This window comes from Clupea harengus, chromosome 22 (genome assembly GCF_900700415.2).
Source record: "Clupea harengus chromosome 22, Ch_v2.0.2, whole genome shotgun sequence".
Classification (NCBI taxonomy): Eukaryota; Metazoa; Chordata; class Actinopteri; order Clupeiformes; family Clupeidae; genus Clupea; species Clupea harengus.
In genome coordinates this window covers 5,344,945-5,360,106 of record NC_045173.1, presented here as the reverse complement: position 1 = coordinate 5,360,106, position 15,162 = coordinate 5,344,945, and the positions used below count along the sequence as shown (strand labels likewise).

Below are 15,162 nucleotides of genomic sequence, written 5' to 3'. Positions count from 1 at the left end.
GTGTCTAACACTGGAAAACACAAACAGGATGAAACTATCCATAGTAACTAGGGTTTAAACAAAACTAACAAGCTCAGAAGTATACTTTTATGATTTAACGATAAGACTACAGACGATACAAAAAGTGAATGATGCAGGTGCAGGCGATTGGGAAGATGAACGAAGTGCAGCTGGGACAGTGAATGTGACAGGCTGTAGCGGAGGTGTGTGCATCAACCGTTTAACGGGGGCGCGGGCAGAGCGGAGTTCAGCGCAGACGAGACAATTTCTCAGTGGTTTTGTTCTAAAATGAATGTTTGTTCATGAATTACTTATTCCTCAACAAATTACTCAATTATAATTACAAAGAGGGAAATTTGCAACTTTTTATCGCAACTTCACTTTCTCCCGCAATTTCAAAGAACACTGCAACTTTCATCGCAATTCTCTGGAAAAGCTCCCGCAAAATCAGGAATTTTAGGCCGCAACTATCTCACAAAAAGGCCCGCGAAATCCTGGGGGGACTAGCTTTATATACAGTGGGCATACATAACTAAAGAACATAACATACATGTGCCCATTGTCTTAAAAAAACCCTTAACTTTGAGAAATTATAGACTTCAAAATGTCTGAAATGTTTTGAGCAATTCCTTAGGTGTACACATTTATAAAAGAAATTATGGAGATAATAGTTTAATAGCCAGTGCAGTAAAGCATGCCTCTGATCCATACATGTACACATGGACTAAAGGAGCACATGGCAAGAGGGTGTGGTATGGGTTATTTTGACATTTTAATGTTCATAATATTTCAAAAATATAACAATCCACCTTCCTCTGTGTATTTATGCTCACAGTTTGAGCTAGCTACTTCAGTTGCCATGGTAATGGTGCAGTCCCTGTTAAATAACTCAAACTATGGTGGCCTCCATGTATTCGGTGACATATGTAAAGTTGTTTAATGACCAGTAAGAATGGATGTAAGGTGTGTTCAAGCTCTGATTACAGCACTGAATGGAATCCATGGCAATCAGCATCATTGGGTCCCGGGCAGGGTAGGTCGCTGTGAACAGCATGAGTACAGTGTGACCTACCTGTAGTACTCAATATCTATGTTACGTAATAGCAGTGGGTACAGCAATCTGAATCCTGGAAGACACATAGCTCTATCTTGCAATGACTGACAAAGTAGCTGTTCTGTGGGTAAAGAGACCCTTTTGACTAATGTGTAGAGGGAAAGGGAATACTAAATAAGGACATGTATTGTAAATGTACTGTTCTGGTTTCTTTGAATATGTTCCTTTGGGTCATTACCCTTGTATGTGGACTGCTACCTGCCTATCAGCTCCATCTCCTCCTCTTACATTTACATTTACATTTAGTCATTTAGCAGACGCTTTTGTCCAAAGCGACGTACAAGGGAGAGAATATTCAAGCTACGAGCAATAGAACCTGGTGTAACAATAAATAAATACTACTTTACATTAGAAATATAACAAAATGAAATAAAAAGAAAGAAAGAGTGCAGAAGTATAACTGCTGTAATTGCAAGTTACGCACTAGTCGAAGTGCCAGTTAGGACGGGAAGTGCTCTCTGAAGAGTCTTCAAAAGCTTCTTAAAGGTAGAGAGGGACGCCCCTGCTCTGGTAGTGCTGGGTAGTTCATTCCACCAACGTGGAACTACAAATGAGAATAGTCTGGACTGCCGTACTTGGACAGACGGCAGTGCCAAACGACGCTCACTAGAAGAGCGCAGCATCCTGGGTGTAACATTTGCCCTTACAAGAGCATTTAGGTAGGTGGGAGCAGAACCATCAAGCACTCTGTAGGCAAGCATAAGTGACTTGAACTTAATGCGAGCAGCTACCGGCAGCCAGTGGAGCTCAATGAGTAGCGGGGTGACGTGTGCCCTCTTCGGTTGGTTGAACACCAGACGCGCCGCCGCGTTCTGGATCATTTGTAGTGGTTTCACCACGCAAGCCGGCAGGCCCGTTAGGAGGGCGTTGCAGTAATCAAGGCGTGAATTCACCAAGGTTTGCACCAGCAGCTGGGTGGCATACTGGGTTAGGTACGGCCTGATTTTGCGGATGTTGAATAGCGCAAAGCGGCAGGACCTAGAGACAGAGGCAATGTGGTCCGTGAAAGTCAGTTGGTCATCAATAATGACCCCGAGGTTTCTTGCTGTTTTGGATGGAACAAGAGACAAGGAGTCAATATTGATGCTGATGTTGTGGTGGATGGCCTGTTTGGCTGGAAAGACCATCAGTTCCGTTTTGGCCAGGTTCAGCTGAAGGTGGTGGTTTTTCATCCATGTGGATATATCAGCAAGACAGTCCGAGATCCGCGCCTCTTGCAGGAATTATTTATGATTATGCACCTCATTGGCCAAATAGGTCTTTTTTTACTTCAACCTTGTAATGTAATCTCAGCTCTAAGTTACACATATTTGTTACTTTATATCCCAGTTGATATGCAGATTTTACACTCAGGTATTGATATAATGTTTCTATATTATGCACATGATTTGCTTTCTGTTCTTCTTCAAGTAGGCTACATTCTGGGTTGTAACAGCATTTAGGGTAAACCTGCTGGACTATAAATAGAGCCAGGTGTACTAAAGGACTAATCAGGAATAAGGATAACCCCAAAACGTGCGATTTTCTTAAAAACCCTTAAAGTATAACAAATAAATTGCACTCTTGCCTTACTTATCTTTACTTACTTTAATAAAGCCATGTCAAGCAGACGGACGCATTTTGGGCGTAGACAATCTTCACCATCTAGCTGACCAAGCTGTCCTTACTGCAATTTCTTGAAAACCATTTCCTTTGTACATTCTGGTAGTAGCTATCATTATCATGAGCTCACGAGAGCTCTCTCATCCATAAGGTACTAAGATGTTTGAGCCTATGCACACCAATACAAACATTTGGACTAATATACAAGGACAAGAAGACTTGAAGTCAGTAGAGTGGAAGAACAAATTCGTAGGTGTCTGAAGTCACAGGAAATACCAGCAAAGATCACATGGATTTCTAAGTATGCAACAATTATTGTTTAATTTTACACAAACATCTAAGACACTTTAAGACAAATTTACATGCTTTCCCCTTTAAAATATATTGTAAATGGTGTGTGTGTGTGTGTGGGTGTGTGTGTACATGTGGTGTGCATACAATACTTACCAATGTTGGGGTGTTTCAAAAGACGGCAAATCCTGGCCTCTCTCTCCAGTTTCTGATGATCTATGAGAAAGACAGACAGACAGACAGACAGACAGACAGAAAAAGAAAGACAGGGAGGAGAGAAAGAGAGGAGACATCCGTTACCTTCTCCTCTCATTTCACCAGGAGAGGGCGCCTATTGTGGGAGCGATAATACACGCCAGCTGGCGAACGCTGACTGCTGAAAGCTCTATAAATAAACACCATGCCCCCCGACCTCCAAAACCCCCACCTCCCATGCCTCATTTCTGACAACTCTTCCCTCCTTTAATCTCCAAGATAAAGATGCTAAACTTAACTTCAAAATGTGACCTAATATTCAGAGATAGTCAGGGGTAACAGTGAGCAACAACACAAACAGGACAATCCACTGTAGTCATACGCCTCTCAAAAGGGCACAAGACTACCAGAGGGTGCTGTCTGAAATCGTGACATGCTGTTGCAGGCATTTTAATCGAACCAGTTGCATTCACAGTTGTGGAACATTATTTAAATTGTGACATGGGAATGTGGCTTGATTCCCCTCACAAGACTGCTATCCCTGGAAACCTGCACGATTTCAAAAATCAGTCTCAAATGGCAGTCATAAGATTCACGATTCTGAAAAGGCCATTCAGTCCAGAGAGCCACCAAACCTGGTGAGACTAGAAGTGTGCCGTATGAATCTGAACCAGAGAGGAGGCGACCCATTTCGGCTCTGCCTAAGGACACACACATAGAGGAGAGGGTTTTTTTTTTTAAATAAAATAGGACGTCTATTTTTTCGTCCCTGTCCTCAGCTGGGTAGTAAACTGTCCCTTATCACTCTTTTCTTTTTCTATCCTTTTTTTATTTTAACATTTTGCATTTTCCTTCCCTAAAGGTGAAACAGCAGCTAACACCTGTCCAGACAATAACAAAAAAGCGATCACCACAACATTTTTTTCATCTCTTTATTTTTATCCCTATATTACCCTTCAGGCCCAGGTCAAATGACTAAGAATTCCGGCAGCCTCTCTCTCTCCCTAGAAATACTCCTCTTGCTCTCTGTGTCCTCCCTTCTAACCTCCATCCTTACTCCCCCTCCCTCTCCACCTCTCTTTCCCTCTCTCTCTTTCTCAGTCACCCTACCTCTGTCTTTCTTTCACTCTCACACTCTCTCTCCCTCTCTCTTTCTGTCATCCTACCTCTCTCTTTCTTTCACTCTCACTCTCTTGTTTTTCCTTTCCTCCACAGGTAGCCCACCTACCAGCCAGCCGGACATCTGTTGTCTAGCAACTCCTCCACCAATCACGGGGCTAGCCCTCTACTCTCTGCAGTGGAACCACCATTGCATGCAAATGGCAGACCCCAGGAGCCTCAGCAGACGACTCAACTCATCGAAAAAAAACTTCTGAAGTTCAGTCCTCTGCTCTGAGAAAAGATTCTACAACCCTGATCTCTTACAACTAATATGTAGATAATGACCTTGAAGTAGTCTTACAAAGGGTTAACACATACCAAGACTTGTTTGCTGTAGTAATACCAACTGGGCTATAACTAACATTAATAGCCAATGACTAATTTCATCTGACACCTACAGCACTATGAAGCTATGGACCTATAGAGAGTGTCTATATTTAGTTATGTATCACTAATGACACCGTATCTCAGATTTGATACATGAATATGCAGTTTGATTTAAATGCATTTTAATTTAAAAGGTACTGTAACTGACACTACTAGAGAGGTCAAATTTGATAGGATTTTGGATGTGATCAATTAGGAACCAAATAGCACCCCAGAGTTACAACACAGTCTCATCTGACATTAGCAATGAGCAGTTAACTAGCATTTAGCAGTCTCATCTGACATTAGCAATGAACAGTTAACCAGCCTTTAGCAGTCTAATCTGTCCTTAGCAATGAACAGTTAACTAGCATTTAACAGTCTCATCTGACATTAGCAATGAACCGTTAACTAGCATTTAGCAGTCTCGTCTGACATTAGCAATGAGTAGTTAACTAACTTTTAGCAGTCTCATCTGACATTAGCAATGAGCAGTTAACTAACCTCATCTGACATTAGCAATGAACAATTAACTAGCTTTTAGCAGTCTCATCTGACATTAGCGATGAGCAGTTAACTAGCCTTTGCAACTCAATGCAGGGGTTTCCCGCTCACCCAACCTTCCCCTGCCCGCCAGATGAAAGCTTTCTGATGAGTTTGGACTGGCAGAGCAAAAAGACACAACCCGCTATGACGTTTCTACATTTACTATTTATTAACATAACATAAATAAGCCAATAGCTGACCATTATTGCTTTTGAGAGACAGTGTTACATGAAAGCTGTATCCTATGTCTTTGTGGCCAATTGGTCATTTGGAAAGAAACCATTTTAAAAATGTAATTTGATTGCAATAACAGACCTTAAACTACATACTCCAGGAAAATATTGGATTGCAAAGTGACAATAATTTTCAATATGTCATATCACTATCATTTATCTGTCTACACAGAGTTTTGTGCTTCAGTGAGCTACCATCCTCAAGATGAAACAAGATGTGGTGAACATGATCTCATGTATAACTATACTATATTTAACTGTATTTGCCAGATTAGCTGCAGTGCTACAGTAAGTCATCTGCTATAGTAAGACACCTACCTTTCCTAGTATAGCAAAGGGGAGATTCATGTTTCAAATCTGTATCTCAAGTAGTCACACTATATGGACAGCTTGTCATCTTCTCTTTACAGAGGCTGTATGTGCACTGGATCTGCAGGTATGGTTTGGCGTCTGTTGGGCCAAACCCTCTATTGTTCTCTCTCTCTCTTTTCTCTCTCTCTATCTCTCTTCTCTCTCAACCTCTTCTCTTTCTACTCGATTCTTCTCTCTTTACCTCTCTTCTCTCTCTACTCTATTCATATCTCTCAACCTCCTCTTTCTACTCTATTCTTCTCTCTCAACCTCTCTTCTCTCTCTACCTCTTCACCCTCTACTTCTTCTTTCTTCTCTCTCTACCTCTCTTCTCTCTCAACCTCTTCTCTCTCTACTCTATTCTTCTCTCTCTACCTCTCTCTCTATACCTCTCTTCTCTGCCTGACTCTTCTCTCTCTTTGCTCTTTTCTTATTGGAGTCTTCCTCACCAGTTACCGCACTGCAGCAGGGTTGTGTATGTGTGTGAGTGTGTGAGAGAGACAGAGAGAGAGAGAGAGAGAGAGAGAGAGAGAGAGAGAGAAAGTGTGTGTGTGTGTGTGTGTGTGTTTTTCTTCTTTTTCATTGCCACTGCTCTGAGAGATTAATGAGAGATTTGATATATTTCTTCCCTCTCTCTCTCTCTCTCATTCATTCACAGACATGCTCAAACACACACACATTTAAAACCAGTAAATCCCTGTAGTGAATGACGAATCCTGACCCGCTAACTCCCTGTAGACCAGCATACCATTCTGCCATTCTACCCTGCCCTCTGGTCCCTGCCTAAAGCAGAATACAGCACTCTCTCCTCATCAGTGTGACCTGTCCAGCTAGGAGCTATTAGCTGGATATTCCAGCACTCTGACATTGATGCTGATGCTTCCAGCTGATATGAAATTGACATGTGTTGTAAACAAACATCATTTTTTTTAACCATCCAAAGCAAAGTACACATTAACATCTACATTTGATACATACGTCATATTCACATTTAGCACTGTAAATAGCCTATCGTATTTTAGCTCACAAAATACCACATAAACAGTAGGTCTACCATCACTTGTATCAGATATTTGCTATTAGATTAGCATTAGTGATTATTTAAACACATACTTTGTGTAAACGGATATAGATACAACTAAAGCACACCTCTTTTCCTGAAATCTATTTTCCTGTAGCTTCCAGTTAGAGTTATACACATCCACGAGGCCCAATTCTCCCAATCTAATCATCCCAAGAATGATCAACCTCCCAGATGGCTTCTGAAAGAGGAAAGATGTTCAAGGGCCCACAACTAATTCCATTTCACAGTCTTGCATAAAATAGGAGTTGTTCAGTGAGCGAAACAGTCCTAACACTAGCCCCAATATCTTGCAGATTTTCATGGCTGTTCCACATAATAATAAATATTGATTAACTTCCGGTTATCCACTGTAGACAAACCAGAGTCTTACATTAGCTGTAAGATATTAATGAACATGTATCCTCTGCCCAAATTGTCTCTGCCACACTCAAACTGAGACACACACACACACACACACACACACACACACACACACACACACACACACACACACACACACACACACACACAGAGAGAGAGAGACTCACATGCATAGACACATGCATACAGCACACATTCCTGTTATGTCCCTGATTGCTGCCATGGCCCATTTTCACAGCTCAGATTCAAGTTGTTTTTTAAGTCAAAGAGGCTGTGGGGATGAGGTGAGTTTGCAGGCCTCAACTGGGGGATTTTAGAAGAACACATTTTCACTTTGCTTTCACACTGTCCCTGAAAACGCACACACGTGCAAGTGAACGCATTGACACACACACACACACACACACACACACAATAAATACAATATCAAGGTCACTGAAGACACACACCTGATCTGATATGCATATGTGTACATGGTTACCAGATTCATCTGCATCAGAGGTGACCGAGGTAGAGAAATGGACTCAAGCTAAATCCATAAAGGGTCTGTGGTGCCCAGAGGTTATGCTGTTGCTGGATGGATGGATGGATGGGTGGATGGATGGATGGATGGATGGATGGATGGATGGATGGATGGATGAATGGAGGCATGAACCATGGCAACACCATTGGGAATGTATTCCCCTTTGGCGTTCTCCTTGACATCTTTGAAGCTTATGGTTCTACAAAGAACCTCTTCCACAAGAGGAACACTTTAGTGTTCGGCATCTGTTGTGTTCAAGGTGCACTTCAAAGCTGAAAACTGTTCAAATGTGGTGCTCACTAGGAGTGGAAGAAAAAAACCAATACAGTGTAGTATTGCAATATATATATAATATTCAAGTATCGCAAAATGTATTTACTAAATATTATGATTTTAATTTAATTTTGGTACAGAGACTCCTAGTATGCAAAGCATAATATATGGGAGAAATTAATGGCAATGTATTGCAGAATACTTTACGCATCACAATACTTGCTGTATCATAAAATGTGAAGAATCTCAATAATATCAAAGTGTGGCCCAAATATTGTGATAGTATATATATATATATATATACCATCGCCTCTGTAGCAGTTCCCATCCCTAGTGCTCCCAAGGGCAGAAACAGTGAATATAAGCTAAACATCTTTTGTGGAGGTGAAGGATAGATGGACGGAAGACAGAAGACAGAGACATAGCAATGTCCGCATCTAATCCAAATGAACGGAGGTGTATCCAAATTCATTGGCCTACATCACAGACATTTATTTTTCTGCCTAAACCCATGGATGGGTGCAGGGAATGCAGGGCGCATAGGCCTATGGATGCCAAAACCAACAATAAACCAGGAAGCAGAGGCAATGAGCCTTTATGTCGCTATAAAGGTAAGCAAACATATAAGGTAAAGCACCAGAGACTCACAGTGGATACTCAAGTGAATCAAACCATCAGACTTTCATTACAGTAAGATTTGAAAGTGCCTTGTTGCCCTTCTTCCTATTGCCAGGTCAGAGGAGAGAGAGCGGAGGAGGAGGGTAGGTGCAACTCCGAGTCTGAGATAGAGAGAGGCTCTAATTAAGAGTGCCCCAGCTATCTCCTCAGAATTCCACGCCCTAGTTATTCAAACTGAGGATTTTTTTTTCATGAAGTAGGCTAGCACAGCAGTCTTTCCTGTGCTGCCCTGCTAGCTACTTCCTGCTGCAAACAGGACAGCTATCGCATAAAGAACAAGGATGGAATCATGGAAACATGGTTCACTCTTGGATTTAGGGTGAGGTCTGGATATCTAGAGAATGCCACCATCCCAGATCTACTGTAATAATGAATACGTTTCAAACATTTGTGTGTAATGCATACTGTAGTCATGCAATTAGTCAAATTAAATGTTCTGGTAAAATTACAAAATATGCACTTCTCTGATGATGGTATGCTCATATTTACAAGTTTGAGAGTGTGTGTGTGTATGTTTCTGGTTTTGAGAGACCAGAATATGTATATTTAGCGTACCCAGTCTGTGATATGGCCCCCCCCCTGCCCTTATTCTCTCTCCCTCTCTTTCACTCACTCACTCTCCCTCTTTCTCTCTCTCTCTCTTTCACTCATTCTCTCTCTCTCTCCTCTACTGTGTTATGCACAGGTCGAGGGATGACATGAATGGAGAATAAACAGTAAGCACACACTCACACATTTACTTTCCTCTTACAAAAATGGAAATTCTACTGAAAAGAAACCAAACCATTACTTTCACCACCAATACAATGTGGGCAAACATTCTCACAGCAATATGCTATTTATCTGCTATGTGAGTGAGGATGGCAGAATGACAACATACGAACATTCTGTTGGTAAATGAATGAAGAACAAGACATTATACGAGGAAGGAAGCAAATAGATACGTTTCTAAAACAAAATAGACATGCTGAGGCATCAAAAGAGTATGGTGGGACATTGTTGTTGCTACTTTTGCCATGTTAGTCAACATGTGGTCCTCATGTACAGAAGTGTAGGCTACTACTGTATAGGCTAAAGCTAGCTAGCTGGCTGGTTAGCCACTACAGTAAGCTATTTGTAACTTTAAGTGAATATCATATATATTATATCATATATAATTTTACATTCACTCACTTAGCCTACACGTGATTGTCAGCAGATTGTCGTTTACTTAACGCTGATTTTAAAAGTGATTGTCAACAACTTCTCATTTTTTTTCATTTGCTAACTTAGCAAGTTTAGAAGTGATTATTATCTTATGTGTTAATAGGCTAGGCTACTAATGTGATATGATTTCATACAAGCCTGTATTTTGAACGTTTTTGAATGAGATCATGCACGCTTGCTCTGTGTATCTGTGTGTGTCTGAGAGAGAGAGAGAGAGAGAGAGAGAGAGAGAGAGAGAGAGAGAGAGAGAGAGAGAGCGCGTGGGGTGGGGGGTGGGAATCTATGCAGGGATGCTATTTTAGGGCTTATCGCAGAAAGAGGTTAAGACCATCTCTGCCGTGCCTGAGCGTCCAGTGTGGTAAACCTCTGCAGACATGCCAGTAGAAAAAGAGAGGGGAAAAATAAAGAAGGACAGATGCACATGCAATGAAAAAGACTAAATAACCCACCACACTGCATGGATCTGTATTTTTGGAAAAGCCATCCCAGCATGCAGTTGTGCTGTTACTGATCCCTCGGCCTGGGTGTCCATTTCAACACCCGCAGCCAGAAAGGGGACAGAGAGTGAAAGAGAGAAAAAAAGGAAGAGAGAGAAAGAGAGAGAGGGGAAGAGAAAGATAGAAACAGAAAAGGAGAGAGAGGGAGGTCAGCAGAAGAGAGGAGAATGAGAGGAAAAGGGTAGTGGGAGGAAAAAGGAAGACAAAAGGAACAGCATATGGAAGAAAGGAAGAAAGCGTTGATAAGAAAATCAGCCAAAGAGATGTGAGAGAAAGGATCAATTGTGAGAGCAGCAAACTGAAAAGTGAGAGAACTAGCCAATCGACACACTCCAACACCCTGACCATCATTAGGACCAAAAATAGACATTTTGTGCAAAAGCAACCTCCTGGTTTGCCATTCGCACCAAAGTAGAAAATACAAGGACAGTTTTATCTAATCTAAAGGAATTTCTTGAAAGACACATAACAACTGACTGAGACCAGCACAATATGCACTGCAACAATCTAGTTGAAACTCAACCCTGTTCAACCCAAAAGGGTAGAGGATGCAAAAGATTCTATGGTAAACAAGAACAGATGAGAGAGAAGCCATTGGCTCTTAGGTGAACACAATCTAGAGCTCAGAGGAGATGATTGGTTAAGAGATGTAGCAGAGTTCAGCCACAGAGGACATGATTGGCTCTCAGGAGAGGACAGGCTCTGGAATTGGTTGTTCTGCTCCCTCCTGTGCAGGCCTTCAGGCAAACAGGCCAACGGCAACAATTACAGTGACGGATATGAAAGAACTGGGTCGCCTCTCCCCCGGCTCAACCCTACAAGGAATAAGACCAGCCAAAGCCGTGGAATCAATATCAACACACACACACACACACACACACACACACCCACCCCTCTACACACATACACACACAAACTTGCTGAGACACACATCTCTGAAAATGGACTCATATTCCTCAAAGAAGCAATACACATACTGTAGTCTATAATTATATATCTATGTATCCCACCACAAGCGTATACACACATTTAGCACACACACACACACACACACATACAGAGAGAGAAAGAAAGAGAGAGAGAGAGAGAGAGAGAGAGAGAGAGAGAGAGAGAGGAGGGTTCCACAATGTTTCAGTGTTCTTTTCATACTGTTTCTACCTTTTCACCTCTCGACCTGTACTTGCATGTCCACTACTTGCATCCTGGCATCTTTTTACTGTGCAACACCAGCAAGGGTTAACATACCTCTGACATCTTGTCACTGTGCAACACCAGCAAGGGTTAACATACCTCTGACATCTTGTCACTGTGCAACACCAGCAAGGGTTAACATACCTCTGGCAGAGAGCTTCTTGGTGTTGATGATCTTGGCAGCAAACTCCTGACCATTCGAAATCTTCACACATCGTCTGACGATCGAAAATGCTCCCCTATTGAAGTAAAAGGGAAAGGAAAGAGGGAAATGATCTATAAAGTGGATATGAATGAACAACAACTGAAGATGGTAAACAATGCATGTTGCTTAACAGCTAAACCCAGCATATGGACCAGCCTGCCACAGCTGTGCCATGATAACATGAATGTATTTCTATGACGATAAAATATAATTTTCCGCAAGGAAATGCATATGAAAATACTACAGGCAGCATGTGCACAAAGTACATTTAGCATTATGAGATATTATGTCTAGCTTAAGATGTGTAAAACGCATCTATGGCATCCCCTCAAATGCCCCTCTTTTGTGTCAGATCTACTGCATTTTTTCCGTTTCGGGAGCAAGCAAGCGTTGTGATTTTACATGCATCGACAGGCCACTGTTTCGACCGAAAACACTCCAAATTGTGATAATTAACTAACGGTAGCTTGCACAAACAGAAGCATATTAATTCCAGACGTCAAACCAAACATTTATTATAATAATGTACGCACATAGGCCAAAATACATATACATGTGTGATTGTAACGTGATCTGGCGACACTGGGCATGACAGAGCAGAGAACTGCCTTATCTTCAGACTATGTGGTTTAAGGCAATCTCTGGGTCTGATCGGCACTGACAGAGGGTGGGATGCCGATAAGGACTGTAAAAGTCACCCTCTGCATCCCCTGTTCCCTCTTCTGACCCCCCACTCCCACCACAACCACCAACACCTTTCCAACTGCACGGAATCCCCAACCCGATAATTAACCGAGCCTCGCCTGGCTGCAAAGGAATGTGGTTGCGCCCCGGCTGCTGTCGCATTACCATGTGTATTTCTGTCTCTAGAGGAGAGACTTCCCGACACCCCGATACCTTTCATTCTGCATGAGTCACAATAAACCGTCACCATTTACGGACCAAAACATAAACCATTGAAGAACAAATGACAACCAATGTTGGGTATGATGTAAAAGTCTAAAAATCAAGGTTCAGGTAGGTAGGCTACCATTGAACACGTTAGTCTTTGTTAGGTGGTGGAGAGCAGTCGAATCAAGGCCAATGTGTCATGTATTTTTGTCCTTTTCAATGGCGCTTTGGAGTAGTAAATAAATATAAGCTCAAACATTTATCACACATCGACGCAGTCACAGATGAGATGATAAACAAGCATTTAAGCCTTACGCACCGCGGTTGGCAATAATCTACGCATCTCAAGGCAAGGTTGACAAATTACATAATCACACATTTGCTGCCATTCTAAGTAAATTGACAAAAGGCTTACTTTCCAAGCTCTTCGAATAGCTGGTATTCGTCGGTAAATCTCGTACAAATGGTAAGGGCCATTCTGACCGATATTGGCGGCGCGGAGATGGGAGAGGAGCGCACGCAGTGATTCCAAAGACCAGGCGAATCCGTTAGGGTCGTTCCTCGGTATGAGAACGAAAAACAGGGGGAGAAATAGGACGGCTCGCGGGGAAAAAAGGAGAGGTGGTCCCTGCAGCGTCCTATGGCGCGACCACCGCTGTCACCTTCACGGGGATTGAGGACCGCACAAAACAGACGCTTTCTTTCATATGCAATGGCTGTGTTCACTCATTGTGTGTGCATGTATCCATTTCCAAACGTTTCCTGCTGAGCAGCAGTGTCGTTGGGTTTGAGACAGGCACCGCACCACACCTCCCCCATTTCTGCCCCGCCCTCCAGTGCAGAGCAGGACACAGGCACTAATATTATTATTATTATATTATTATTTTTATTAAAAGTATTATTATTATTAATAATAATCATCATCATCATAATCATAATGGTAATAATAATACCAATTATAAGCATAATCGAAGCTTCATAGATTCATAATCAGCTTTTTTTATCATCATATTTAGTCATAGGTAGACAGACAGTTTGAATAAGATTGATTGTGAGTAATTATATCAACCCTCTTAATTTCACAGTGAGAGAGTAATACAGATGGATAGATAGATAGACAGACAGACATATATATATATACTGTATATATATACAGACGTGGACAAAATTGTTGGTACCCTTCATTTAAAGAAGGAAAAACCCACAATTGTCACTGAAATAACTTGAAACTGACAAGCTCCAGTTTTGTCTCGTCTGTCCAAAGGACATTCTCCCAGATGCCCTTTGGCTTGTCCATATGCATTTTGGCAAATTCCAGTTTCGCTTTTATATGATTTGCTTTCAACAGTGATGTCCTCCTCGGTCGACTTTGGCTCAAACAGCGACTGATGGTGCGATCTGGCACTGATGTACCTTGACCTTGGAGTTCACCTCTAATCTCTTTGGAAGTTGTTCTGGGCACTTTGGTTACCATTTGTATTATCCATCTCTTCAATTTGTCATCAATTTTCCTCTTGCAGCCACGTCCGGGGAGGTTGGCTACAGTCCCCTGGACCTTAAAGTTCTGAATAATATGTGCAACTGTTGTCACAGGAAAATCAAGCTGCTTGGAGATGGTCTTATAGCCTTTACCATTAACATGCTTGTCTATAATTTTCTTTCTATTCTCCTGAGACAACTCTGTCCTTAGCTTTCTGTGTGGTACACACCATGATACCAAACACCACAGTGACTACTTTTCACCCTTTAAATAGGCAGACTGACTGATTACAAGTTTGAAGAAGCCTGTAATGCTAATTAGAGGACACACCTTAGTTTAACATGTCTCTATGGTCAAATTATTTTAAATCTTTTCTAGGGGTAGCATCATTTTTGTCCAGGCCAGTTTAATTCGTTTTTTTTTTTTTTTTAATTATTCTGTTGAACCACAATTCAAAACCAATGTCTGATTTTCATTAGTTCATTTTCAGTATTTTTTTAATTTATTATTACTTTTGTCAGTTTCAAGTTATTTCAGTGACCATTGTGGCTTTTTCTTCCTTTAACGGAAGGGTACCAACAATTTTGTCCACGTCTGTATGTCTGTCTGTCTATCTATCTATATAGATAGATAAATAGATAGATAGATGGATATATATATAGATAGATAGATAGATAGATAGATAGATAGATAGATAGATAGATAGATAGATATAGATGCAGGATACAAGGTCTGCATGCAGTAAGTAAATGTACTGGACTGTGTGTGTGTGTGTGTGAGAGAGAGAGAGAGAGAGAGAGAGAGAGAGAGAGAGAGAGCCAGGGCATTGCAAGGGTGCCTCTTTCATCTCTGCCAAGAGTCTCACACTACTACGCACTTCCACTTTCTGCCGACTTTGGCACTTTTGTAGATTGA

The 15,162-nt window shown here is 41.6% G+C and overlaps 1 protein-coding gene across 6 annotated transcripts in view; it reads right to left on the bottom strand.

Annotated features, from left to right (window-relative positions):
• Nucleotides 1–13,584, bottom strand: part of camk2d2 (calcium/calmodulin-dependent protein kinase (CaM kinase) II delta 2) — a 31,151-nt gene extending 17,567 nt beyond the window's left edge. For 3 of the 6 annotated variants that reach the window (XM_031560510.2, XM_031560511.2, XM_031560508.2), the window contains exons 1-3: nucleotides 13,183–13,583; nucleotides 11,816–11,910; nucleotides 3,164–3,223 (exon numbers count right to left, since the gene is read on the bottom strand). In XM_031560510.2, coding sequence (XP_031416370.1) covers nucleotides 3,164–3,223; nucleotides 11,816–11,910; nucleotides 13,183–13,244 — 217 coding nt within the window. In that variant the 5' untranslated portion in view covers nucleotides 13,245–13,583. Of the gene's footprint in view, nucleotides 1–3,163; nucleotides 3,224–11,815; nucleotides 11,911–13,182 lie in introns of all 6 variants that reach the window. The other 3 variants (XM_031560507.2, XM_031560509.2, XM_012831836.3) reach the window with 2 other exon arrangements.
• Nucleotides 13,585–15,162: the final 1,578 nt, after the last annotated feature.